At 42.8% G+C, this 27,553-nt stretch overlaps 1 protein-coding gene and 1 long non-coding RNA gene across 4 annotated transcripts; both read left to right on the forward strand.

Moving 5' to 3' along the window:
- The first annotated feature begins 10,983 nt into the window (after window positions 1-10,983).
- On the forward strand, window positions 10,984-18,212 carry LOC141042396 (uncharacterized). 3 transcript variants are annotated; one of them, XR_012204972.1, is made up of 6 exons: window positions 10,993-12,210; window positions 13,067-13,608; window positions 14,639-14,734; window positions 14,846-14,915; window positions 17,192-17,725; window positions 17,932-18,212. It is a non-coding gene; the product is annotated as an uncharacterized lncRNA (long non-coding RNA). The 3 variants fall into 3 exon arrangements; XR_012204973.1 differs by having other exon boundaries at window positions 10,984-12,210; window positions 12,828-13,608; window positions 17,192-18,212; XR_012204971.1 differs by having other exon boundaries at window positions 10,995-12,210; window positions 17,192-18,212.
- Window positions 15,286-17,183, forward strand: LOC123497604 (uncharacterized). Its single transcript, XM_045234227.2, has 2 exons — window positions 15,286-15,448; window positions 15,534-17,183. Exons 1-2 carry the CDS (start codon window positions 15,286-15,288, stop codon window positions 16,610-16,612), a joined length of 1,242 nt encoding a protein of 413 aa, XP_045090162.1. The 3' UTR covers window positions 16,613-17,183.
- Window positions 18,213-27,553: the final 9,341 nt, after the last annotated feature.

A 27,553-nucleotide genomic window follows, 5' to 3' on the forward strand; every position in this document is an offset into this window, starting at 1 on the left:
CATACAAAATAGATTATTATTTGAAGGTTTAGAGTTTGGCACATGCAAATTTACTTGGAACGGCAGGTAAATACCGCATATAGGTAGATATGGTGGACACTCATGGAATAAACTTGGTTCAAGGAATTTGGATGCACAAGCAGTACTCCCGCTTAGTACAGATATTTTGGCTAGCAAAGGATTCTAAATAGCAAGCACCACATGTTAGAGGATCCATAACAATATAACTTCTATACAAATATACCCAAGCATAACTCATTATGTTGTCTTCCTTGTCCAACTTCAACTAATTTGCTCAGGTTTGAAAATAATTAATGGGGCTCACAATCATAGAAGATGTCCAAGATAGTATATTTATATGTGAAATCTCTCTTCCTTCTATATTCTTTCATGAATTGATCAAGTGGCCAATACAATGTTTGCTAACCTTCAAAAAATTTACCACCTCTACTTCTTATATGTGAAGGCATTACTCCCCATGGGAAAGGCATATGAAACATATATAATTTCAGATTTATGACATTCAAATCATTCAACCATTTACTCATAGGATATAAGTGAAGCACACGAGTAAATGACAAACTACTCCAAAAAGATATAAGTGAAGATCAATGAGTAGTTAAGTAATTATGTAGCTATGTGAAGACTCTCTCTCTCATTTAAGAATTTCAGATCTTGGTATTTTATTCATACATCAATCAAAACAAAAGAAAATAAAATGACGCTCCAAGCAAAACACATATCATGTGGTGAATAAAAATATAGCTCCAAGTAAAGTTACCGATGAACGAAGATGAAAGAGGGGATGCCATCCAGGGCATCCCCAAGCTTAGGCTTTTGGTTGTCCTTGAATGTTACCTTGGGGTGCCTTGGGCATCCCCAAGCTTAGGCTCTTGCCACTCCTTATTCCATAGTCCATCGAATCTTTACCCAAAAGTTGAAAACTTCACAACACAAAACTCAACAGAAAACTCGTAAGCTCCGTTAGTATAAGAAAATAAATCACCACTTTTGGTACTGTTGTGAACTCATTCTAAATTCATATTGGTGTAATAACTACTGTATTACAACTTCTCTATGGTTCATACCCTCCGATACTACTCATGGATTCATCAAAATAAGCAAACAACACATAGAAAACAGAATCTGTCAAAAACAGAACAGTCTGTAGTAATCTGTATCATTCGAATACTTCTGTAACTCCAAAAATTCTGAAATAAATTGGTGGACCTGAGTAATTTTTCTATTAATCATCTTCAAAAATAATTAACCTAAAAGCACTCTCCAGTAAAAAATGGCAGCTAATCTCGTGAGCGCTAAAGTTTCTGTTTTTTACAGCGAGATCACAAAGACTTCACCCAAGTCTTCCCAAAGGTTCTACTTGGCACAAAAACTAATTAAAACATAAAACCACATATAACCAGAGGCTAGATGAATTATTTATTAGTAAACAGGAGAAAAAGCAAAGAACAAAAATAAAATTGGGTTGCCTCCCAACAAGCGGTAACGTTTAACGCCCCTAGCTAGGCATGATGATTTCAATGATGCTCACATAAAAGATAAGAATTTAAACATAAAGAGAGCATCATGAAGAATATGACTAGCACATTTAAGTCTAACCCACTTCCTATGCATAGGGATTTTGTGAGCAAACAACTTATGGGAACAATAATCAACTAGCATAGGAAGGCAAAACAAGCATAACTTCAAAACTTTAAGCACATAGAGAGGAAACTTGATATTGTTGCAATTCCTACAAGCATATGTTCCTTCCTCATAATAATTTTCAGTAGCATCATGAATGAAGTCAAAAATATAACTATCACATAAAGCATTCTTTTCATGAGCCACAAGCATAGAATTTTTACTACTCTCCACATAAACAAAATTCTTCTCATTCGGAATAGTGGGAGTATCATAAGAAACTCGGATACTATAAATTGTTTCCATATTAAAAGAGTAATGTTTAGAAAAAGGGTAATCATAATCATGACAAGTTTTATAAATATAATCATCACTACTTTTTATAGCATAAGTTTCATCACAATAATCATCATAAGTAGCAACTTTGTTCTCATCATAATCAATTGAAACCTCTTCCGAAATAGTGGATTCATCACTAAATAAAGTCATGACCTCTCCAAATCCACTTTCATAAATATTATAAGATTCAACACCCTCCAAAATAGTGGGATCATTACTTCCTAAAGTTGACACTCTTCCAAACCCACTTTCATTAATATAACCATCATAAATAGGAGGCATGCTATCATCATAATAAATTTGCTCATCAAAACTTGGGAGGCTAAAAATATCATCTTCGTTAAACATAGCATCCCCAAGCTTGGGACAAAAATTAATTGCAACAAATATATTCTCAAACATGTCATTCTCATCAAACATAGCATCCCCAAGCTTGGGCCTTTCATATCATAAGCATAATCACTATCATCATTAATAGTATGGATAGCACCAATAGTATAGCAATTATCATCATCACAATGAGTAATAGGAGCAATATCATTTGGGAGGGATACCTTTTTACCTTTGATTCTCCGTCTTTTCTTTTTCTTCTTCACATCATGTGTGGGTTTAATCCTCTTTTTGGAGCTCCTTATTAATGAGATTGGTTGAATAGAAAGCTCCTCCTCGTCACCTGATTCATCATAAGAAAGAATAGGAGGATATTGGGGAATCTCTTCCCTTTCATTAGTATTATCTTCATCTTCTACTTGTTTTCTTTTCTTTATGTAATTGGCAATATAAGGATTTTCAATGCAATTCACTGCACAATACATAAAAATTTCTTCTAGATCAAAATCAAGAACTATATCAAGGACAAATTCTGGCATATCTTTAGTTATACGTTTCATTTCTTTGTAACCCAAAAGCAAACTAAGTTCATTATGATGTGCAAGGGGAATCAAGTCATCACAGTTTTTGGACACGATACGATCATGAAACAATTTGCATTGGGGATTTAAATGATCACGTTCATTGCAAAGTTCACAAGGATGGCAAAGAAATTTTAAATTTTCAGCACAAGCATCCAGCCTCTCTTACAACCATTTAGTTTCTAAATACTTATGCCTCTTGCAAAATATATCTTCCCTATTTGGTGTGTACTTGCAAACTCTATGCACTCCACAAAAATTGACATGCTTATAAGAGACATTTTCATCATGACTAGTGCAATCATAATTAGTACTATGGATATTCAAAGAGTTCATACTAAGAACATTGCAATCATGCTCATCATTCAAAGATTTAGTGCCAGACATTCTAATGCATTCTTCCTCTAGCAATTGAGCACAATTATCGGAATCCTTATTTTCATGAAAGATATTAAAAAGATGAAGCATATGAGGCACCCTCAATTCCATTTTTTTGTAGTTTTCTTTTATAAACTAAACTAGTGATAAAACAAGAAACTAAAAGATTCAATTGCAAGATCTAAAGATATACCTTCAAGCACTCACCTCCCCGGCAACGGCGCCAGAAAAGAGCTTGATGTCTACTACGCAACCTTCTTCTTGTAGACGTTGTTGGGCCTCCAAGTGCAGAGGTTTGTAGGACAATAGCAAATTTCCCTCAAGTGGATGACCTAAGGTTTATCAATCCATGGGAGGCGTAGGATGAAGATGGTCTCTCTCGAGCAACCCTGCAACCAAATAACAAAGAGTCTCTTGTGTCCCCAACACACTCAATACAATGGTAAATTGTATAGGTGCACTAGTTCAACGAAGAGATAGTGATAAAAGTGCAATATGGATGGTAGATATAGGTTTTTGTAATCTGAGAATATGAAAACAGCAAGGTAACTATTGATAAAAGTGAGCACAAACGGTATTGCAATGCGTTGAAACAAGGCCTAGGGTTCATACTTTCACTAGTGCAAGTTCTCTCAACAATAATAACATAATTGGATCATATAACTATCCCTCAACATGCAACAAAGAGTCACTCCAAAGTCACTAATAGCGGAGAAGAAACGAAGATATTATTCTAGGGTACAAAACCACCTCAAAGTTATCCTTTCTGATCGATCTATCATAGAGTTCGTACTAGAATAACACCTTACGATACCAATCAACCAAAACCCTAATGTCACCTAGATACTCCAATGTCACCTCAAGTATCTGTGGGTATGATTATACGATATGCATCACACAATCTCAGATTCATCTATTCAAACCAACACAAAGAACTTCAAAGAGTGCCCCAAAGTTTCTATCGGAGAGTCAAAACAAAAATGTGTGCCAACCCCTATGCATAAGTTCACAATGTTACGGAACCCGCAAGTTGATCACCAAAACATACATCAAGTAGATCACGTGAATATCCCATTGTCACCACAGATAAGCACATGCAAGACATACATCAAGTGTTCTCAAATCCTTAAAGACTCAATCCGATAAGATAACTTCAAAGGGAAAACTCAATCCATTACAAGAGAGTAGAGGGGGAGAAACATCATAAGATCCAACTATAATAGCAAAGCTCGTGATACATCAAGATCGTGCCAACTCAAGAACACGAGAGAGAGAGAGAGATCAAACACATAGCTACTGGTACATACCCTCAGCCCCGAGGGTGCACTACTCCCTCCTCGTCATGGAGAGCGCCGGGATGATGAAGATGGCCACTGGTGAGGGATCCCCCCCCTCCGGCAGGGTGCCAGAACGGGTCTAGATTGGTTTTCGGTGGCTACAGAGGCTTGCGACGGCGGAACTCCCGATCTAGGTTATGTTCTGGGGGTTTCTGTATATATAAGAGCTTTTGGTGTCGGGAACAAGTCAAGGGGATCTCCGGGCTGTCCACGAGGTAGGGGCGCGCCCAGGGGGTGGGCGCGCCTCCCACCCTCGTGGGCAGCCCGAGACTCTTCTGGCCCAACTCTTTTACTCCATGGCCTTCTTCTGGTCCAAAAATAAGCTACGTCAAGTTTCAGGTCAATTGGACTCCGTTTGGTTTTCCTTTTCCGCGATACTCAAAAACAAGGAAAAAAACAGAAACTGGCACTGGGCTCTAGGTTAATAGGTTAGTCCCAAAAATCATATAAAACAGCTTATAAATGCATATAAAACATCCTAGAAGGATAATATAATAGCATGAATACTTCATAAATTATAGATACGTTGGAGACGTATCAGAAGTCAGAAAATAACTTGAGAAAATCCTCCTTAATTATATGCCAACATCTCTTTACAAACAAACCAGTAAACCCATCTGTTCCTGGTGCTCTGTCTAGAGGTAGGTGCTTCAATACCTCATTTATCTCTTCATCTGAGAAAGGCTCTAACAAACTCTCAAGCCCTGGGACAGGATGAATCAAATCCTCCAGATCAAACAACATGTCAATCCCATATGAGACTCCCATTCTATCTTTATATGGACTCTGCTGAATCTCTGCAAATACCTGCGGAGAGTCTCTCCTTCTTTCTGTTGGAGAAGCTGCAAGTCGCTGGGCCGTCCTGGTTCTTGGTGGCCGCCCGTGAAGGCGCCAATGAACTCATGGCACAGGTCAGCCCATGACGAAATGGAGTTCTCCGGCAGGTGCATAAGCCAAGACCTCACATTGGACTTGAGTGCCAAAGGGAAGTACTTGGCAAACACCTTCTCATCTCTTCCCCCGACAGCTTGAACAACGATGGTGTAGATGCTCAGAACTCTACCGGGTTTAGCCTCCCATCATACTTCTCGGGTATCTCTGGCTTGAACGTGCGAACGGATGGCCAACGGACTTGCCGCAACTCACGAGTAAAGGCAGGGCACCCAACCTAGAAAGGTAGGCACCCGCCAACCTCGAGCGCAACCTCGTCAATGCATTGGCTCCATTGGCACAGTGGCTGGTTCAACCCGCTCCGGGGAGGCGCACACGCTGCGGTCATGCCCGTGGCAGGGGCGGCCGGAGGGCGGAAGTTCGCCCAGACCGGGTGCCACCACTATGACTATGCCCCTCGGCGAGGGGAAGAGGTATAGGCGGTATAACCCAGTCGTCCGTACCTCATGGAGCATGACCACCGGGCTGTTGTTGATGCCGCTCTCCTCCAGTGCCTCCTCCTCCTGCTTCGGTCGCTGGTAACCCACAAGTATAGGGGATCGCAACAGTTTTCGAGGGTAGAGTATTCAACCCAAATTTATAGATTCGACACAAGGGGAGCCAAAGAATATTTGCAAGTATTAGCAGCTGAGTTGTCAATTCAACCACACCTGGAGATTAATTATCTGCAGCAAAGTGATCACTAGCAAAGTAGTATGATAGTTTTGATAATAGTAGCAGCAACAATAGTAACGGTAACAGTGATAGCAGTGATTTTGTAGCAAGTGCAATAGTAACGATAGCAGTAGTAACTTGGCAGAAACAATATAAGATAAATTCGTAGGCATTGGATCGGTAATTTGTTGGATGATATTCATCATGTGGCAGTCATGACCTAGGCGACACGACACTAGCTCCAGTTCATAAATATAATGTAGGCATGTATTCCGTAAATAGTCATACGTGCTTATGGAAAGAACTTGCATGACATCTTTTGTCCTAACCTCGTGTGGCAGCAGGGTCCATATTGGAAACTAATGGATAGAGAACTGGAACAAAGCATTAACACACGGTGAATACATGAGCTCCTCAAACTACGGTGATCACCGGGAGTGGTCCCAACTATTGTCACTCCGGGGTTGCCGGATCATAACACATAGTAGGTGAATATAACTTGCAAGATCAGATCTACAACATAGATATAATGGTGATAATATAAACGGTTCAGATCTGAAATCATGGCACCTGGGCCCAAAGTGACAAGCATTAAGCATGGCAAAGTCATAGCAACATCAATCTCAGAACATAATGGATACTAGGGATCAAGACCTAACAAAACTAACTCGATTACATGATGAATCTCATCCAACTCCTCACCGACCAGCGAGCCTGCGAAGGGATTACTCACTCCCGGTGGGGAGCATCATGGAATTGGCGATGGATAAGGGTTGGTGATGACGAAGAACGGAGACCCCCCTCTCCAGAGCCCCAAACGGACTCCAGATCTGGCCTCCCGATGAAGAACAGGAGGTGACGGCGGCTCCGTCTCGTGGAACGCGATAATTCTTTCTCCCTGATTTTTTCTCCGAAAATAGGATTTTATAGCATCGGTTTCAGGGTCTGCGGGGCCACCAGGTGGGGACAACCCACCTGGGCGCGCTTGGAGGGGGTTGCCCTGGTGGGTTGTGCCCACCCAGGTCCCCCCCTCCGGTGGTTGTTGGCTCTAGAAATTCTCTTTTATTATATAAAAATCCTTGCAAAGTTATGTCCCGTTCTGAGAACTTTTATTTCTGCACAAAAACAACATCATGGTAGTTCTGCTGAAAACAATGTCAGTCTGGAGTTAGTTTCATTCAAATCATGCAAATTAGAGTCCAAAACAAGAGGAAAAGCGTTAGGAAAAGTAGATACGTTGGAGACGTATCAACTCCCCCAAGCTTAAACCTTTGCTTGTCCTCAAGCAATTCAGTTGATAAACTGAAAGTGAAAAAGAAAACCTTTACGAACTCTTTTGCTCTTGTTTGCATAAATAAGCTTAAACAGCACCCAGGTTTTCAGCCAATATTATAACTAACCATGCCGACAATAACTCTTAAAAATTATATTAACTTATATCAATGACATAATCAGCTAATGGGCAATAATAATATATCTCAAACGGCAACATGTTATCAAAACAACCATGATATAATATGACAATAGTGGTATCTCGCTAGCCCTTTCTGAGACCGCAAAACATAAATGCAGAGCACGTCCAAAGTTCAAGCACCGACTAAACATTGTAATTCATGGTAAAAAAGATCCAGTCATGATGCATCCAACATTAGCTACACACAATGCATCAGCATGACAATAGTGCTCTCAGTTTCTGGCGCTTATTTTAAAAGGTGATGACACAACATGAAAGTAAATAGATAGTCCCTTCGCAGAGGGAAGCAGTGATTTGCAGAGGTGCCAGAGCTCAAGTTTTTAAAACATAGGTAAATGATATTTTGAGAGATGCATCTTTCTTGTTTACTTCACGACTATCAGTTATCAATATCTTCCATGCTAAGCACGCTAGTGGCGGTTCTCAAGCGATAGAGTAAAGGTTATGACTCCATTGGGAATTTTTGTTTGATTATTTGAAAGATCAATTGTTTTTGCAGTTTGGGACTGGGCATCCCTATTACTGCCCTTTTCTCGTGCGATGGTGAGTGAATAAACACTCATCCTGAGAATAACCCACTTAGCATGGAAGATACCGACTACCTCCTGTCGTTCCATGAACGTTCCAGGCACACAAAAAGGATGTTTATTTGAAGTTTTTAGAGATGACACATGCAAATTTACTTAGGACGGCAGGGTAATACCGCATATAGGTAGGTATGGTGGACTCATCTGGAATAACTTGGGTTTCAGGTTTTGGATGTACAAGCAGAATTCCCACTTAGTACAGGCGAAGGCTAACAAATAGGTTGAGAAGCGGCCAACTAGAGAGCAACAACGGTCATGAACATGCATTATGCATAAGTAACATTGAACAGTAGCATGAGTAGGATAAGAACACCATGAACATAAATATCATAGAGGCTATGTCGGTTTTGATTCAACTACATGCATGAACATGTGCCAAGTCAAGCCACTCGAACATTCAGAGGAGGATACCATATCATCATACTACATCACAATCATTTTAATGCAATGTTGACATCCAAGATAAATCATTATCCACTCCCAACTACTTATGCATGGCATGAGAAACTATCTTATATTTACTAATTGGATGCACCATACGAGCTTCCACGTTAATCCTAAGAATTAAGGAAAATTGTCCGTTAGATATCCTTCTTAGTGAAATACAACCGTCAGATCAAATTGTTCGGAGTCCTGGACGAGTGTCCCACCCACGTGCTTGTTTGGAGGCATCGTAAAGTAGGGGTGGGCATATTAACCGAGGACCGATGTACCGAACCGAAATAACCGGGACCGAAGCCGAATGGACCGAGACCGATTTTTTGGTTCCTATTTCGGTTTTCAAATTTGCAGAACCGTAATTTATTCAGTAATTTCGATTTTAGCACCTGGATAACCGAAATAACCCAAAGCTACAGAACACGCCTGGCTCTTCGTGTATACCCACCTTGTCGATGCCTACGGCCGGCTGGGCCAGCTGGCCCATGTAGGCTGAGCGCTCTAAGTCTCTCTCTTTAGTCTTTCTCCCATCTCAGTTTAACAACGTACGCGTTTGGTATGGCCCAAATATTCTGTAGTAATTGGCCCATATATACAAAATACGTTAATTGCACTACAGTTGTTTGTGGTTTAGTACCACCTCGGGCAGCCACGTAGAAAGTTACCGTAGGCAAGACTATATAAGATAGTACCAGCTACTAGCCATTCGTCTCGTCCGCTGCTTGTACTGACACGTACAAGCTGACTAAAAAGGAAAATAGATTCTCGCGCCTGAACTTCCAGTTCTGTTCGGCCAGAACCGATCAAAGAACCGAGTTTTCGGTTCAGAATAATATCGGTTACCTACTTATGCAGGAACTGATCGGTCTGCATTTTTAGGAAACCGAAAAAAGTTTAACCTGGAAAACCGAACCGAAAGCTTCGGTTAGACCGAACGCCCAGGCCTGGCGTAAAGTCCTTCACGTTAACTTTCATGTAACAAAGAAAATCATTCATCCAATTAGACCGTGAGTCATCTGCAGACGTAAGATAACTACGTATAAGTCACGACATGTGAACAAAAAAAATATACATCTCCACTACTATTAAACAATCAAACAAGAACTTTCTTACGTGCACCCCGCAAAACATACACGGATTCATTATGATATCCACTACTATTAAACAATCAAACAAGAACTTTCTTACGTGCACCCCGCAAAACGTACACGGATTCATTATGACCGCATGATTAAGCCCTCTAAACTTAATCTAACGGCTAGCCTTAACCTAATCCATTCTCTGTGTGCACTTAACAATTTACATTGACTGACCATGCTTCACCATATGTGACCATGCTTCACCATATGAAACTCCACGTCCAATCAATTAGGAAACTATAATCATGATCGCGTCTTCTTAGGAAACTAATCACGATCGCGTCTTTGTAGGAAACTAATTACTATCGTGTTTTATTAGGAAACTAATCATGATTGCATTTTATTAGGAAACTAATCACGGTTGCATTTTATTAGGAAACTAATCCAGTATTCGCACACATTGACACGTCCATCACCTCGACCTCCTGGATCACGATCCTATCTCTCCCAAGAAAAACCACCACAACCAGCCTCCACTCGGCATGGCGACAAGGAGCCGAGGACCAACAACTCCTTCTCAGGGGACGCCGCCGGAGTGCCGGTAATTCTCTATACTTGCTGACTTGAAGGGATTATGATTTACAAAATGACACTTTTGCCCAGCTTCTAGAAGAGAATCAGCTTGTATGAAATATTTAGCGTGCACTTCTGGAGAAAATAGTAGTTAGCAAATGCCGTATGACCTAATAGTCCTCCTGCCAAGCAACCTTTTCTGAAAAGAGAAAATATTCTATGATGACATGCAATGTGATAAGTAATGAGTAGTAGAAGGTTCCTAAATTGACATGATAGCATGATTAAATTTTCTTTACTTCACCATTTTTTTAGGGATTTCTTTACTTCACCATGTTACTTATGAGCAATTGCCATATTTTGACATAGGTTCCTGGTTTCCTCACTTCTGCTGAGGCGAAGGCTATTAATCGAGGTGAAAATGTGAAGGAACCACTGGGTAACCGCCCCACCGCCTCTGGGGATGTGGGAGTCACATCTGCCGCCGCCACCAAGACGCGCTAGCCGCTGCTGCCGCAGGGGACACGAGCGCACATGGAAGCCCATACTTCTCACAAGTTCAAATGTGGTTTTTGTGCTACTCTATTTTTAGTTTTGTTTCCTTATCGAGGTTTTTGTGATACGGGCGCACACGGGTGCACTTTTATTATTTTCTCAATAATATATTTCTGTTCATTTTGGCACATCTTCACTACAGAATGTGACCGCGATGGAAGAGGCGCTCCTGCAAACTTTGCTTCATGTACCTGTTAATTTAGATTTGTTATGTTGCTTGTAAGACAATTGCCCAGCCAACATTTATGGTTTCTTGTGAACTTACACGGCGTGCCTGTGCTGACTTGTATACTTCAAAATAAGGTTTCTATGCATTGCTAACCAGAGTGTGCTATCTTTATATCTTCGGTGTTTCTTAGCAGATGTCGTTTACATGTGTCATCAACAAATTATTTGTTTTTTTTTTAATTTGTAACACTTGTACTGCTGGAGTTGGTTTATTTTAAGTTGTTACATTTGGAACTCCTTTTAAGTTGTTTTCCTGTGTCTACCCTTGTATTTATTCAGCGCATTGTTCTTTTCGCATTTTGGCATGAAAGCTTGTTGGCTTGGAGGAGGATGAACACACATGAAAAAGGGGAAACTTTGTAGAATTGTGTATGTTGCTTGCCAAGTTTAGCTTTGGATTTTTAGTGCTTTGACACTTCGTGCAGAATGAACTAAACATTTACATGTCAAGAGCATCTTGATGCATATAAAAAGTAAACGGAGGCATGAAATTGCGAGTTGTATGGGTTGATTTATATTCTCCAGTTTTATGTATGTTTGTGACTTTGTGTGTACCAGACATGAACATTCATCGTTTCATGAGTTGTCAATATTTCCTATACGCCACGAGACGCAAAGCAACTTTTTATCTACCGCACGTTGGCATCTACTTGAAATGCAATCAATAATTATACGTGCGTTGCACGTGCACACTTACTAGTGTAGTAATGCAAACGTATTCTACTAGCGGTTCTTATTCCTCCTCTGCTTCATCTTATGCGGACATTAATCCCCCGCAAAAAAAAAAAACAATCTTATGCGGACATGCCCTAAAGCGTAGGGATCATGTAAAAAAAAAAAACCGTAGCGATCAGTGCGGCGCTTCCTCCACTTGATCGTCGTTCCGGCTGCCCCAAAGGCTTCCGCCCCAAGCAGGACGCAGGTTGACCCTCGCTTAGGTCCCACTCTCACGTATTCCAGGCTCCATCTCTACTTGTGCCGTCGCCAACATTGCCTGCCGCCGCCAATTGGACAGGAAACCTTCAAAAGTTGCATCCTCTTGCCACCAATCCACGACTGGAGGTAAGTTTCTGTACTTTGTCATGTGTTGCTCCATCTCTCTCAATCTGCTGGATCACATGCCCTGGATGAATATTGCAGGATCTGCTGGATCCATACCTTTCACGTGTTTGACAAAATTCCCAACCACAGAAATTTAACCCTCAACGTTAGTAGTAATGCCATGATTGTCAATCGGTGATTTGGTCTTAGTTTTCTTGCTAATTCTAGAAAGTAATCTCTATCCTTGAAAGAATATCCCCAATCAAATTCTAATTTCTGCCGATTTATTGTCCAATCTTTTTTCCCTACATTAAAGTGATTCATATCTTCCAAAAAAGATTTGGTGAGGTAGTGATCAAAATTTCTAGATCAAATATATAACACGTAGATTATATAAACTGTTTGCTGTACCGATTACGTTCGGAATAGGGAAGCACCTTGAGATGGAGCGTCGATTGATGAGGGTGTGAGCAACGATCTCTTCCATGTTTTTTTTTCACTTCCTTCTTTTTTCTCTCTGTAATTTCCATGTGCCGTGTGATTTCTTCCTTTTTCTGAAGTTGTCTTGGTGATGTAATATTGCACCCAAAGTCTTTGTTAGTTCCTCCTCTAATGTAAGATTATGTATGCCATTACAGTTTGGCCACTGAACGGAAACAAGAAATAGATAATTGGACAATTAATTTGCACGAGGAGGCCTATTCCTTTGTTACTTCAATTGTAGAATTCACTTCCTTCTTTTTTCTCTCTGTAATTTCCATTTGCCGTGTGATTTCTTCCTTTTTTTGAAGTTGTTTTGCTAATGTAATATTGCACCCAAAGTCTTGCCTCAATTGTTAGTTCCTCCTCTCATGTAAGATTATGTATGCCATTGCAGTTTGGCCACTGAACGGAAACAAGAAGTAGATAATTGGACATATTAAATTGCATGAGGAGGCTTATTTCGTTGCTACTTCAATTGTAGAATTATATTATCAGACCTGGGTCAGTCGGTTACTGCTGTTGATATGACCAGCTGCCATCACGTTTGAGTTGGGTATCTACAATGGATGCATTTCACATATGTGCGGAAAGCTGTGGTCGATGATTGAAATGCTGGTACATCCCACGGGAAGCTCGAGAAGCTGTTGGCAATGACATGATGTCGCAAGACTTCTGCCAGAAGAATAACAACGGGATGCCAACACGTCCACGCAGAAGCTGCAGCGGATGATGGGATACAGTATGACCCATGCAAGAAGAATCTGTCAAAAAAGTTCAGGAAAGGAGGCTAGAGAGACAGGCTTGATGGAGGGCTCTAACCCAAAATGTTATAGGCAAAGGTGATTGTTAGAAGAATCTGTCAAAAGTTTCCAGGAAAGCAGACTAGACAGAGACAGGCTTGAGGGAGGGTTCTAACCTGAAATATTATATGCCAAGGTGATTTTCTTAGTTTACTAGATAGTTTTGCTTCTGTTATTGCTATGGCTTGCCAAAAAGGCAAGCAGTAAACTACTTTCAGTCACATAATAAAGTCTGAGAAAATTTTGTGCGCATTTAACGGGGAGCAGGGTTAATAGTAGATGGGCTCCTAATCCACTTCCGGATCTACTGTTACATGTTATCTGTATAACTACTATTGCCCATGTTTTGATCAGCCTTCTACAATTTTCCCCTAAATTCAATATGCAAAAAAGGATAAGCAGGGTGAACATATTGCAAAGGCTGATCCACGAGAGGATTGTTACTCCTTTGAGATTCTATCATTAATTCATTATAGGGTACCATAGTGAGATTCCTATTGAATTGAATATATTAATGGATTGAGATTGGAACCAACTGAGTTTTCTTCTGCCAGCATTGCTAGCTATGTTGCATCAACAAGTTACGCTTACATGTACTAATTTAGGTCTTCAAATGGCACTACCTTTCACTGGATACACCTGAATGCTATTTCCTTCTTGGATTCTTCTTTAAATTATAAATGTAAAAAAAGGCAGCAGTAGGCTACACTTATGTAAAATCACACGCATTTTTCTTAGCTACATGAATTTACTAAAGTTTCTCTTTTGCTATTGCAATTTCACAAACTTCTATATTTAATTAATTGCTTCAATCAAAGAATTGAGCTTCTCTTTAGTTTCCATTTGTCTGTTCTGTTACCAGACAAGCAAAGTTTGAGGACTAGCTTGAAACTATGTTCTTTGATCTTTTATATAAGAATAGTTATATAATACTGCACAAACTGTGCGGATAAATTTTGAGTACAAACAAAGAAAGTACAACAGAGAAACACACAATATTTTTTCCCATAACTGGCACTTGCATTTAATATTTCTTCTTCCATTTATTATTATGCTGAGTAGCAATTAACCAGGAAAATGCGTTTAAAAAATTCTACAAAATGTGTCATATTTAACAAGTGATTATGTGTCATATTGTTAACGATTTTTGTGGATGCTTCTACCAGGGCCTGGAGGAGTGAATCTTAAACGTTGGTATGCTGCCCAGTGAATCACCGGTGCTGATTGCCGAAGCTATGCACTGCAGCATGACATTTCACATGGTATTACTCCCTATATTTGATGTTACGCGAGATTAGCTATGCAGAACTCTGCATTTTCAAACCACTGAAAAGTCAATGTCGTTTGATGCATAAATGTATTCCAACATTCAGTTTGCAGGAACTCAATGTTCTTTTGTGACAGGGCGGTACACATGATCTGTGGAAATCGTAGTTGATCAAGGTAAATGGAGCCTTTCACTTGCTGCGCAGGTTGTCTTGACTTTAATTAAATGGCAAGCATTACATCTATCAAGATCCATGGCTCTTTTACCAAAAAAGGCTTTCACCCCGCTTTATATATAAAGCACCAAACAACAAGCACCAAGTACAAACACACACCACGCCACCGCAACACACGCACACACCCAGGACAGGATACATAGGCGCTGAGTGCAGCAACACCACCCCTAGCACTACCGCCCCGAAGAGATGAAGCTACATATGACAAACCACGCGCTCCAAGGCGGCGCCTTCAGGAAGGATACGACACCGGAGCGCCGCCACCGCCCGATCCAAGGATCAGAGTTTCCCCCGGAGTAGCATGACGGGCAATGAGAGCCGCGACGACGCCTTCAAGAAGGGAACGATCTTCGCCGCCGCCGGTCCGTCCGAAGATAGAGCAGGTTTTCACCTCGGCCAACATTCACCACCACCGGACGCCACACCCCGGCAACCACGGCGCCCACACGGCCATGGTGACCGGGAAGCACCAAGGCACGGGCTCTGCCCAAGAGCACCGCGCTACCACCACCAGGGCCGCCGCCCCAGCATCCAAGACCTCGACACCACCTCACCTGAGACCCGCCGCACCCCAACGAAAGAGACGAGCGGAAAGGTCCCACCTTTCGCGCCCCTGGGCGACCCCCAGCGTCGAGACCCAATAGGTCGGCCAGAACTGGCATCCACCGACCCGTCCTGCTGCCCCGAGCACGAGACGAGCTCGGTCTTGCAGCATCGAGAGGGGGACGAGGTCAGTCCTGCTGCACCGTGCGCGAGACGAGCTCGGTCCTGCTGCATCGTGCGCGAGACGAGCTCGGTCCTGCGGCACCGGGCGCGAGACGAGCGGTGGACCGCAGCTGGGAGAGGACCAGCCCATTGATGGGAGTAGCGCCCGGGCGACAAGGAGATGGGGTGAAGGTCGAGACGGCCCGAACGCAGACAAGCCGACACCGGAGAAGCCGGCCGCTGCCGCGGGCAGATCCATCAAGCCACCATGAAGCCGCCACGACACCGGTAGGCCACCACCGAGACCTACCCATGCCGCCGCCAACGGCCGGAGCAGTGGCCACGCCCGGCCGCTGCCCTACCCGCATCGCCCGGCGAGCTCCAAGCGCCGGAGCCGCCGGGCACGCACCACCGAAGCCAGGCGCCGCCGGCCGGCCCCCAAAGCCAGATCCGGCCGGATCCGGCAAGAGACCGGCCGCGCGCCACCTCCCGAGACGGGAGCACCGCAGCTGCCCCGCCGCGCGCGGAACGAAGGTTGCTGGAGCGCCGCCACCAGCAGGCCACCCCGCCGCCCCGCGAGACCGCTGCCGCGCCGCTGGATCCCGCGGACGTCCAGCGCCGCCACTCGAAGGAGCCGCCCCGCGTCGGCGCCCACAAGCGGACGGGGAAGAAGGGCCCCGCCGCCGCCGCGCCCCCCGGGCTTTGCCCGACGGAGCTCGCCGGCGACGGCGGGGGGAGGGGAGGGAGGCGGGGACAAAGGCCGCGGCCGCAGGGGTTCCCCCCGGGCGCGCGCGGGCGCGCCGCGGGAGGGGAGGAGAGGGGAGGAGAGGGGAGAGAGGAGGGGGAGCGGGGCGGGCCTGGGAGGCGCGCGCCCGGCGGCCGGTGGCGGCGGGGAGGCTAGGTCGCCGGCGGCGGCGGGGGTGGGAACCCTAGCGGAGCGGGGGAGCCTCATCTCCCATGGCTCTTTTCGCCACTTCTAATCCTGGGACCACAACCAGTTCAATGGGTAGAATGGTAGATAATAGTTCGGATGTTGCATGTTGAACATGTTAGTTATGGTTCAGAAAATCACAGGTCATCATACGACAATAGTAAAAGTTGCTGCAGATTTTCTGCTATGATAGAAGCTCTGCTTTCTTATTAGATAAAAAAATGATGACTAATTAACCATCGGATCTACATCTTGGCTATCTTTAGCCATCAGAATGTAGTAATGCCTTATAGCTTGGTCCCATAGATCTCTACCTCACAAAAAGGGCGAGTTCTCTTGCAGGCTGCCGAATCAATTTCTTCCTAAACCTCTGATGCACTGAATGTTCACTCCCTGTCATCCTCAAGTACCGTGCTCCATCAATGATGCAGATCGATCTAAAAAAATGCAACATTCCAATCCAGTTTTTCACGGATCCAGTTACTGTGCAACATTTCAATCTCCTTGGTTTTCGAATCTTGACCACGTTGCAATCTAAGTTCTCCTTTTAGTCTGATCAATTCCCATGATGATTGATGCAGCGGAGGATCAGCATGTTGTCATCAGGGAACTACAGCGGAAATTTCTCCCATACATCCCCTCGCCCCCCTTACATCAGCGCGGTACTAAGTACTACCGCAAGGAGTGGCAGTACTAAGCATTCGACAAGGAGTCTAGGGGCAAAAGAGACGGTGTAAGCGCCAGTGACGCACCTGTTATAATATCTCTGTTTTTTCTCAATGTTGTATGCTGACTAAAACCAGGTCACTTATTTTGGGACGGAGGAAGTAATAATCAACCATTCCTCAGGATTTTGCTCCAATTTTCTAAGGTGTAGCTGAATAGCCATCTACTTGCTATAATTGGTGACATATGGGATTTAATTACTGGAAGGAGGATGTAATGACGTACATTGGCATTTATATTACTGGAGTACAGTACATGTTTTGTTTTATTTTGCAGACTCTCCGATGTTTCCTTGGCAGGGAATCCTTAGTGATGACCGACCCCTTTATTGCTCTTGGTAATATTTGAGGATTCATGGACAACAAACATTTGAAGCAAGATATTTGCAGGTCGTATTTACTCAAACATTTTGTTTCTGTGTTTCTCTCCTTTTTTTATTTATATATTTAAGGATTTAATCCATGCCCCAGCAGTACATATACCTGTAGAGTTGTAGGAATAGATTTGAAAAACAGTATTATGTACTTCTAATTTTCATCTGTGTCCTGTATCAGAATTCTGCCATTACTTATAGAAATTTATTATTGATATACAGAAGTCCATTATAAGTATGCTCTCAAAAGTATCACATTAGCGTTTGGATTCATATAACATGCAACTATTACATCCCCTCTTTCCTTCTCGGATATTTTGAGGTATGCACTTAAAAATTTATGAGTGCATATTTTCGTCGCATTCGACTTCACTAACAAGTTTCATATTTCTGAGATTACTTTAGTAAAATCTTCGCCAACTATGTACTGATATCAAATTCTGTTGTTCGCATCTAGAGTTTATTGTCCTTTATGATTATTAAGACACTCTTTCACATAGCTACCGTCCTGCGCTCCAGCTCTTTTCTTTTTCACCGTTTTATTTTCAGAATCTACGAATGCATATACTCGGTGTTGCATTGTGAGTTAATATTTGTTGTAAAGTTTATCTCTTTCTCAGCCATACGAGGTTAATGTCATCAAAACTACACGGATATTTTTTTCTCACTTTTCCTTGGCTGCAAAATGTTTTTCCTTTTGTCCACATACCTGATTACCCGTAACTTATCACTTCGGAATATTATTCCAACTGAACATATGATTCTAACTGAAATAATCAGATGCTTCTTATTAAGTAATCTGATGTTATTCACCCATTTAATATTAGCATAGAACCTAGAGTTATTTTTCACACAACTCACTCTACATATTAATCTTGGTAGTTAAGTTGTTAAAAGGAAAGATTTTCTAGATAACTAGGTACTTGATACGTACTATCACGCCTCTGATAATATCCTGCTCGATTCCTATAGATCAAGAAGCATAATTTTTTTTGTCTTCCAATCTAATGAATGCATCAACATAACGGTAAGATAAGCCAGTCACCAGATAAAACAATATTATTCTCTCTGCTTCAAAATCAAAGATTTATGTTGTTTCCTAGAAGTAACACAACCATAAGAAAATCATAATAGCATCTCCATCCCACTAAAAAATAACTAATAGAAATACCCTAATCAATTACTATTGGAGAATTATATTGGCAGTACCGATTACACTTGTGTGACATTACATTTCAAGTTGGTGAAAACTATTTTCAACAAATTTCTGAAAATTATTGAGAACAAAAAATATATGCAAGTGATTTCTAAACATCCACGTGTTCCTATATAAAGTCTAGCCTGTGCAGATGCATGAGTTGATGACTAGTAATCTCTAATTGTCATTGCAAACATGTTTAATCATAATGAGCTGAATCATGGATACTAGGTTAAACATATTTACAAAAACAGAAGAAGTCGAGTTCATACCGTTTCTCTCTGCCAAGGCCAGTTCATCGAATGTCGTCGTTATTGCCTTTCACTTGCACGACCGAACGATATGAAAATAATAATAGAGCAAGAGTGCCGTGGACTAAGCTGGAATCTGCAAACATTTTATTCAACAAGAGAAGACAAGGTAAAATAGGCTCTTTGTTAGATCAACAATAATGCATATGAGAGACACTCAACATTTTCATCGTGGTCTTCTCCTCGGTACGACTCAATAAAAAGAAAAGAAGTTCAGAGAAGCACACTAAAATATTTTTAGAGTTTTTATTTTCTTGAACAAGCAAATAAAAGGGAAAAGCAAAAACGACAAAAACTACTTACACGAAAAAGCTCCCAACAGGAAAAAGAAGAATAAGGAAAACTTTTTGAGATTTTTCTTTTAGTGCTACAACTAACTACTCTAGAAAGAAAAATAAAAAATAAGTAGGAAATATTTTTGGATTTTCTCAAAGTTTTTCAAACACACAAGAAGAAAGCGAGAAAATAAATCTAACAACGGATAATACAATGAAAAAGTGCGAACACCGACAACTGAAATGTGTGAACATGAATGTAATGTCGGTGAGACACGTATTCCCCCAAGCTTAGGCTTTTGGCCTAACTTGGTAATCAATCAGTAGCCTGGATAATAGTCGGGATGGTAGCTCGCGGAGGCTCTTGGTGCGGATGTCTCAGCCTGCTGTGCAGCCACAACCGCCGCGTTGTGAGCTCGAGCCTCGCTCTTAAGAAAAAAATATCTTCCCCTGCTATGATAGTCAAAGAGAGCAGGCGCAGACAAATATATCTTTAGCTTCGCCACAGCGCCAGGAGAATCACCTGGCTGGTGTTTCCCAGTCAGATTCGGCAATCTGAAGCAAGCAAGCAAGCGTCGGGTGGACCGCTCCTAGCCCCCGCTCCTAGCCCCACCGGTGGCCACTCCGGCCCTGGCGTCCACACCCACCGAGCCCGCCGGCGGCCACTCCGGCCCTAGTGTCCACGTTCCTGCCGTCCTCCGACGCACTACACCTCCTGCTCACGCAACATGGCTCTAGCCGACCTCAACTTCGACATTGGACAAGATTTCGCGGCGGAAGTTCGGAGGAAATGGGGAGTTCCAATCAACTATGAAGCTGATAAAGATCTAAAAGAATTCATGTTAGTGGCTGAATTTCAACGATCCCAAATCCGCCTCGCCGATGAATCTGTAAGCACCATTCTTCTTGCTTTCTTTGGTGGCCGTGCATCTCTTTTCAAGGTCGAACGCCTGCAAAATTGGTCGTTCAAATTCTCTGTCTCCTCCAAAGAAGTGGGATTTTCTATCATCAAAGGGGGTAACATTTCCACAAGTTTACTAAATGTTAATTTCCTTCTTTGGGGTAACGGGGGTCCGAATTGTAGCTGGGAACTAGACCAATATCTGCAAGAAAAGGTGGATGAATGGACCCATATTTTCCGTAAACATCCCCGGAAATCTTATGTTCAAGCTCTTAGATCTCCGGCGATCTATTCGGATCCAAATCCAAGGATCAATGGTACCTCCCCACCATGTGATAGTTCATCGAATCTTGCACCATCTTCGGCGCTTGCTAGATCATCAGGTATGAATGCCATCAATGGCAATTTTAATGCACCAAAGGCGGGATCCACGCACGTTCAAAATTGGTTCTGTGTTAGATGCCTCCTATCGGGCCACAATAGGCCCAACTGCACAAATCACATCAAATTCCGGTCCTGCAAGCGATGGGGCGACATCCAACGAGACTGCTACTCCTTGGCCCATCACAGCCCACCCCCCAGATCCAACCCAGCAGCCCGGCTGGCGATTGAGTTTCCAAGGCAAGACTGCACTGTTCCCGCGATTGTGACTACACAAACCTCCCATCAGCCGACCAACCGGGATCATCCAGTTAATGCTCCTCCGCAATCAAACCCGATACGCAACCACCATTCCCGGACCTCCCAAATCTCCATAGCCCAGAGACTGCTAGCTGCAGTAATCCAACCATCCTCGCCGCCACTCAATCCATCGTCTCTGACTCCGAGTAGCTCGCCGTCCATGGCTACATTCCCCTTTGACCCTACGCCATTTCTTCCGCCCAATCATCAGAGCATTCAGGTGGAAGGAAGACCAGCTAGAGTTTGCGTCATCACCGGGGCGGCTCCTCCCACGCATGAGGACTGGGCGATTGCTACCAGCGTGCCAATGCCGAATCTGCCGGTCGCCTTCAACACTATACGTGAGGTACTTTCTGACTTCCTGACAGACATAGGATTGGGGTTTTCTGAGATTGAGCCATGCCCTTTCGGCCAAGCATATGTCAGATTCAGCAGTGTCTTTGATAGGGATGCATTAGTTGCGAACAGTCCGCATCTTTTCACGGATGTTCATGTCATCTTCCAAAAGCACAATCAAGGGTTAAACTGGAGAAGTTTGGTCTTAAATAGAGATGTTTGGATTTTGCTCTGTGGATACCCGTTTGACAGAAGATCTATTCAGGAAGTGAGCAATGCAGTCAATAAATTTGGCAAATTTCTCATGTGGGATCGTGTTAGAAGTACACAGGCCAATCTTATGGTTCATGTCAGAGTTGAGGATCTGTCAGATATCCCTGTCAGCATTGTATTTGGAGAGGGAGACAGGTTTCGGTCAGGCTCCCTCACAGTGCCTGTGGTTATCCTACAGCAACAAATCCTTGGAGAAGTACCACCTGATGAAGATCCTATCCCACCACATGGTAATCCTCCTCCTGCTCCTCTTCAAGAGAATTTTCACCCTAATCAACACAATCACTTCATGGTGAAGGAAATATGCCCTAGAAGCAATAATAAAGTTATTATTTATTTCCTTATTACATGATAAATGTTTATTATTCATGCTAGAATTGTATTAACCGGAAACATAATACATGTGTGAATACATAGACAAACATAGTGTCACTAGTATGCCTCTACTTGACTAGCTCGTTAATCAAAGATGGTTGAGTTTCCTAGCCATAGACATGAGTTGTCATTTGATTAACGGGATCACATCATTAGGAGAATGATGTGATTGACTTGACCCATTCCGTTAGCTTAGCACTCGATCGTTTAGTATTCTGCTATTGCTTTCTTCATGACTTATACATATTCCTATGACTATGAGATTATGCAACTCCCGTTTACCGGAGGAACACTTTGTGTGCTACCAAACGTCACAACGTAACTGGGTGATTATAAAGGTGCTCTACAGGTGTCTCCGAAGGTACTTGTTGGGTTGGCGTATTTCGAGATTAGGATTTGTCACTCCGATTGTCGGAGAGGTATCTCTGGGCCCACTCGGTAATGCACATCACTATAAGCCTTGCAAGCATTGCAACTAATGAGTTAGTTGCGAGATGATGTATTACGGAACGAGTAAAGAGACTTGCCGGTAATGAGATTGAACTAGGTATTGAGATACCGACGATCGAACCTCGGGCAAGTAACATACTGATGACAAAGGGAACAACGTATGTTGTTATGCGGTTTGACCGATAAAGATCTTCGTAGAATATGTAGGAGCCAATATGAGCATCCAGGTTCCGCTATTGGTTATTGACCGGAGATGTGTCTTGGTCATGTCTACATAGTTCTCGAACCCGTAGGGTCCGCACGCTTAACGTTCGGTGACGATTTATATTATGAGTTATGTGATTTGATGTACCGAAGGTAGTTCGGAGTCCCGGATGAGATCGGGGACATGACGAGGAGTCTCGAAATGGTCGAGACGTAAATATCGATATATTGGACGACTATATTCGGACATCGGAAAGGTTCCGAGTGATTCGGGTATTTTTCGGAGTACCGGAGAGTTACGGGAATTCGTATTGGGCCTTAATGGGCCATACGGGAAAGGAGAGAAAGGCCTCAAAAGGTGGCCGCACCCTTCCCCATGGTCTGGTCCGAATTGGACTAGGGAGGGGGGCGCCCCCTTCCTTCCTTCTCTTTTTCCCTTCCCTTTTTCCTATTCCATGTGGGAGGAGGAATCCTACTAGGACTAGGGAGTCCTAGTAGGACTCCACACTTCTGGTGCGCCCTAGGGGCTGGCCGGCCTCCTCTCCTCCATCCTTTATATACGGAGGCAGGGGCACCCCAAAGACACAACAATTGATCTCTTGATCTCTTAGCCGTGTGCAGTGCCCCCCTCCACCATAATCCACCTCGATAATATCATAACGGTGCTTATGCGAAGCCCTGCGTCGGTAGAACATCTTCATCGTCACCACGCCATCGTGCTGACGGAACTCTCCCTCAAAGCTCGGCTGGATCAGAGTTTGAGGGACGTCATCGAGCTGAACGTGTGCTGAACTCGGAGGTGCCGTGCGTTCGGTACTTGATCGGTCGGATCGTGAAGACGTACAACTACATCAACCGCGTTGTGCTAACTCTTCCGCTTTCGGTCTACGAGGGTACGTGGACAACACTCTCCCCTCTCATTGCTATGCATCACCATGATCCTGTGTGTGCGTAGGAAAATTTTGAAATTACTACGTTCCCCAACAGTGGCATCCGAGCCTGGTTTTATGCGTAGATGTTATATGCACGAGTAGAACACAAGTGAGTTGTGGGCGATATAAGTCATACTGCTTACCAACATGTCATACTTTGGTTCGGCGGTATTATTGGATGAAGCGGCCCGGACCGACATTACGCGTACGCTTACGCGAGACTGTTTTTACCGCCGTGCTATGCACACAGGTGACTAGCGGGTGTCAGTTTCTCCAACTTTAGTTGAACCGAGTGTGGCTACGCCCGGTCCTTGCGAAGGTTAAAACAACACCAACTTGACAAACTATCGTTGTGGTTTTGATGCGTAGGTAAGAACGGTTCTTTCTCAGCCCGTAGCAGCCACGTAAAACTTGCAAAAACAAAGTAGAGGACGTCTAACTTGTTTTTGCAGGGCATGTTGTGATGTGATATGGTCAAGACGTGATGAGATATAAGTTGTTGTATGAGATGATCATGTTTTGTTGAAGTTATCGGCAACTGCCAGAAGCCTTATGGTTGTCTCTTTATTGCATAAGATGCAAGCGCCAAATAATTGGTTTACTTTATCGCTATGCGATAGCAATAGTTGCAAGAGCAATAGTTGGCGAGACGACCATGTGACGACACATTGATATAGATCAAGATGATGGAGATCATGGTGTCATGCCGGTGACGATGGAGATCATGACGATGCTTTGGAGATGGAGATCAAAGGCACAAGATGATGATGGCCATATCATGTCACATATTATGATTGCATGTGATGTTTATCTTTTATACATCTTATCTTGCTTTGATTGACGGTAGCATTATAAGATGATCTCTCACTAAATTATCAAGGTATAAGTGTTCTCCCTGAGTATGCACCATTGCGAAAGTTCTTCGTGCTGAGACACCACGTGATGATCGGGTGTGATAGGCTCTACGTTCAAATACAACGGGTGCAAAACAGTTGCACACGCGGAATACTCAGGTTAAACTTGACGAGCCTAGCATATAACAGATATGGCCTCGGAACACGGAGACCGAAAGGTTGAGCGTGAATCATATAGTAGATATGATCAACATAGTGATGTTCACCATTGAAACTACTCCATCTCACGTGATGATCGGACATGGTTTAGTTGATTTGGATCACGTGATCACTTAGAGGATTAGAGGGATGTCTATCTAAGTGGGAGTTCTTAAGTAATATGATTAATTGAACTTTAATTTATCATGAACTTAGTCCTGATAGTATTAGCATATCTATGTTGTAGATCAATAGCTCGCGTTGTTGCTCCCCGTTTATATTTTGATATTGTTCCTAGAGAAAACTAAGTTGAAAGATGTTAGTAGCAATGATGCGGACTTGGTCCGTGATCTGAGGATTAACCTCATTGCTGCACAGAAGTATTATGTCCTTGATGCACCTCTAGGTGACAGAACTATTGCAGGAGCAGATACAGACGTTATGAACGTTTTGACAAAAGCTCGGTATGATGACTAGTTGATAGTTTAGTGCACCATGCTTTACGGCTTAGAACCGGGACTTCAAAAATGTTTTGAACGCCACGGAGCATATAAGATGTTCCAAGAGTTGAAATTGGTATTTCATACTCGTGCCCATGTCGAGAGGTATGAGACCTCTGACAGTACTTTGCCAATAAGATGGAGGAGAATAGCTCAACCAGTGAGCATGTGCTCGGATTGTCTGAGTACTACAATTACTTGAATCAAGTGGGAGTTAATCTTCCAGATAAGATAGTAATTGACAAAGTTCTCTAGTCACTATCACCAAGTTAATAAAACTTCGTGATGAACTATAATATGCAAGGGATGACGAAAGTAATTCCCGAGCTCTTCGCGATGCTGAGATCGGCGAAGGTAGAAATCAAGAAAAGAGCATCAAGTGTTGATGTTTAACAAGATCACTAGTTTCAAGAAAAGGGCAAAGGGAAAGAAGGGGAACTTCAAGAATAACGGCAAGCAAGTTGATGCTCAAGTGAAGAAGCCCAAGTTTGGACCTAAGCCTGATACTGAGTGCTTCTACTGCAAAAGGGACTGGTCACTGGAAGCGGAACTACCCCAAGTATTTGGCGGATAAGAAGGATGGCAAAGTGAACAAAGCTATATTTGATATACATGTTATTGATGTGTAGTTTACTAGTGTTTATAGCAACCCCTCAGTATTTGATACTGGTTCAGCTACTAAGAGTAGTAACTCGAAACGGGAGTTGCAGAATGAACAGAGACTGGTTAAGGGTGAAGTGACGATGTGTATTGGAAGTGGTTCCAAGATTGATATGATCATGATCGCACACTCCCTGTACTTTCGGGATTAGTGTTGAACCTAAATAAGTGTTATTTGGTGTTTGCGTTGAGCATGAATATGATTTGATCATGTTTATTGCAATACGGTTATTCATTTAAGTTAGAGAATAATTGTTGTTCTGTTTACATGAATAAAACCTTCTATGGTCATACACCCAATGAAAATGGTTTGTTGGATCTCGATCGTAGTGATACACATATTCATAATATTGAAGCCAAAAGATGCAAAGTTAATAATGATAGTGCAACTTATTTGTGGCACTACCGTTTAGGTCATATTGGTGTAAAGCGCATGAAGAAACTCCATGCTGATGGGATTTTGGAATCACTTGATTATGAATCACTTGATACTTGCGAACCATGCCTTATGGGCAAGATGACTAAGACTCCGTTCTCCGGAACAATGGAGCGAGCAACTGACTTATTGGAAATAATACATACTGATGTATGCAATCCGATGAATGTTGAGGCTCGCGGCGGGTATCGTTATTATCTGACCTTCACAGATGATTTGAGCAGATATGGGAATATCTACTTGATGAAACATAAGTCTGAAACATTTGAAAGTTCAGAGAATTTCAGAGTGAAGTGGAAAATCATAGTGACAAGAAAATAAAGTTTCTACGTTCTGATCGCGGAGACAAATATTTGAGTTACAAATTTGGTCTTCAATTAAAATAATGTGGAATAGTTTCAGAAATTCGTGCCACCTGGAACACCACAGCATAATGGTGTGTCCGAACGTCATAACCGTACTTTATTGGATATGGTGCGATCTATGATGTCTCTTACCGATCTACCACTATTGTTTTGGGGTTATGCATTAGAGACAGCTACATTCACGTTAAATAGGGCACCATCTAAATCCGCGGAGATGACCCGTATGAACTGTGGTTTGGCGAGAAACCTAAGCTGTCATTTCTTAAAGTTTTGGACTACGATGCTTATGTGAAAAAAATTCAACCTGATAAGCTTGAACCCAAATCGGAGAAGTGCTTCTTCATAGGATACCCAAAATGTTGGGTACACCTTCTATCACAGATCCGAAGGCAAGATCTTTGTTGCTGAGAATGGATCCTTTCTGGAGATGGAGTTTCTCTCGAAAGAAGTGAGTGGGAGGAAAGTAGTATTTGATGAGGTAACTGTACCTGCTCCCTTATTGGAAAGTAGTTCATCACAGAAATCTGTTCCTGTGACTCCTACACCAATTAGTGAGGAAGCTAATGATGATGATCATGTAACTTCAGATCAAGTTACTACCGAACCTCGTAGGTCAACCAGAATGAAATCCGCACCAGAGTGGTACGGTAATCCAGTTCTGGAGGTCATGTTAGTTGACCATGACGAACCTACGAACTATGAGGAAGCGATGATGAGCCCAGATTCCGCAAAATGGCTTGAGGCCATGAAATCTGAGATGGGATCCATGTATGAGAACAAAGTGTGGACTTTGATTGACTTGCCCAATGATCGGCGAGCCATTGAGATTAAATGGATCTTCAAGAGGAAGACGGACGCTGATAGTAGTGTTACTATCTACAAAGCTAGACTTGTC

This window comes from Aegilops tauschii, chromosome 3 (assembly GCF_002575655.3).
Source record: "Aegilops tauschii subsp. strangulata cultivar AL8/78 chromosome 3, Aet v6.0, whole genome shotgun sequence".
Classification (NCBI taxonomy): Eukaryota; Viridiplantae; Streptophyta; class Magnoliopsida; order Poales; family Poaceae; genus Aegilops; species Aegilops tauschii.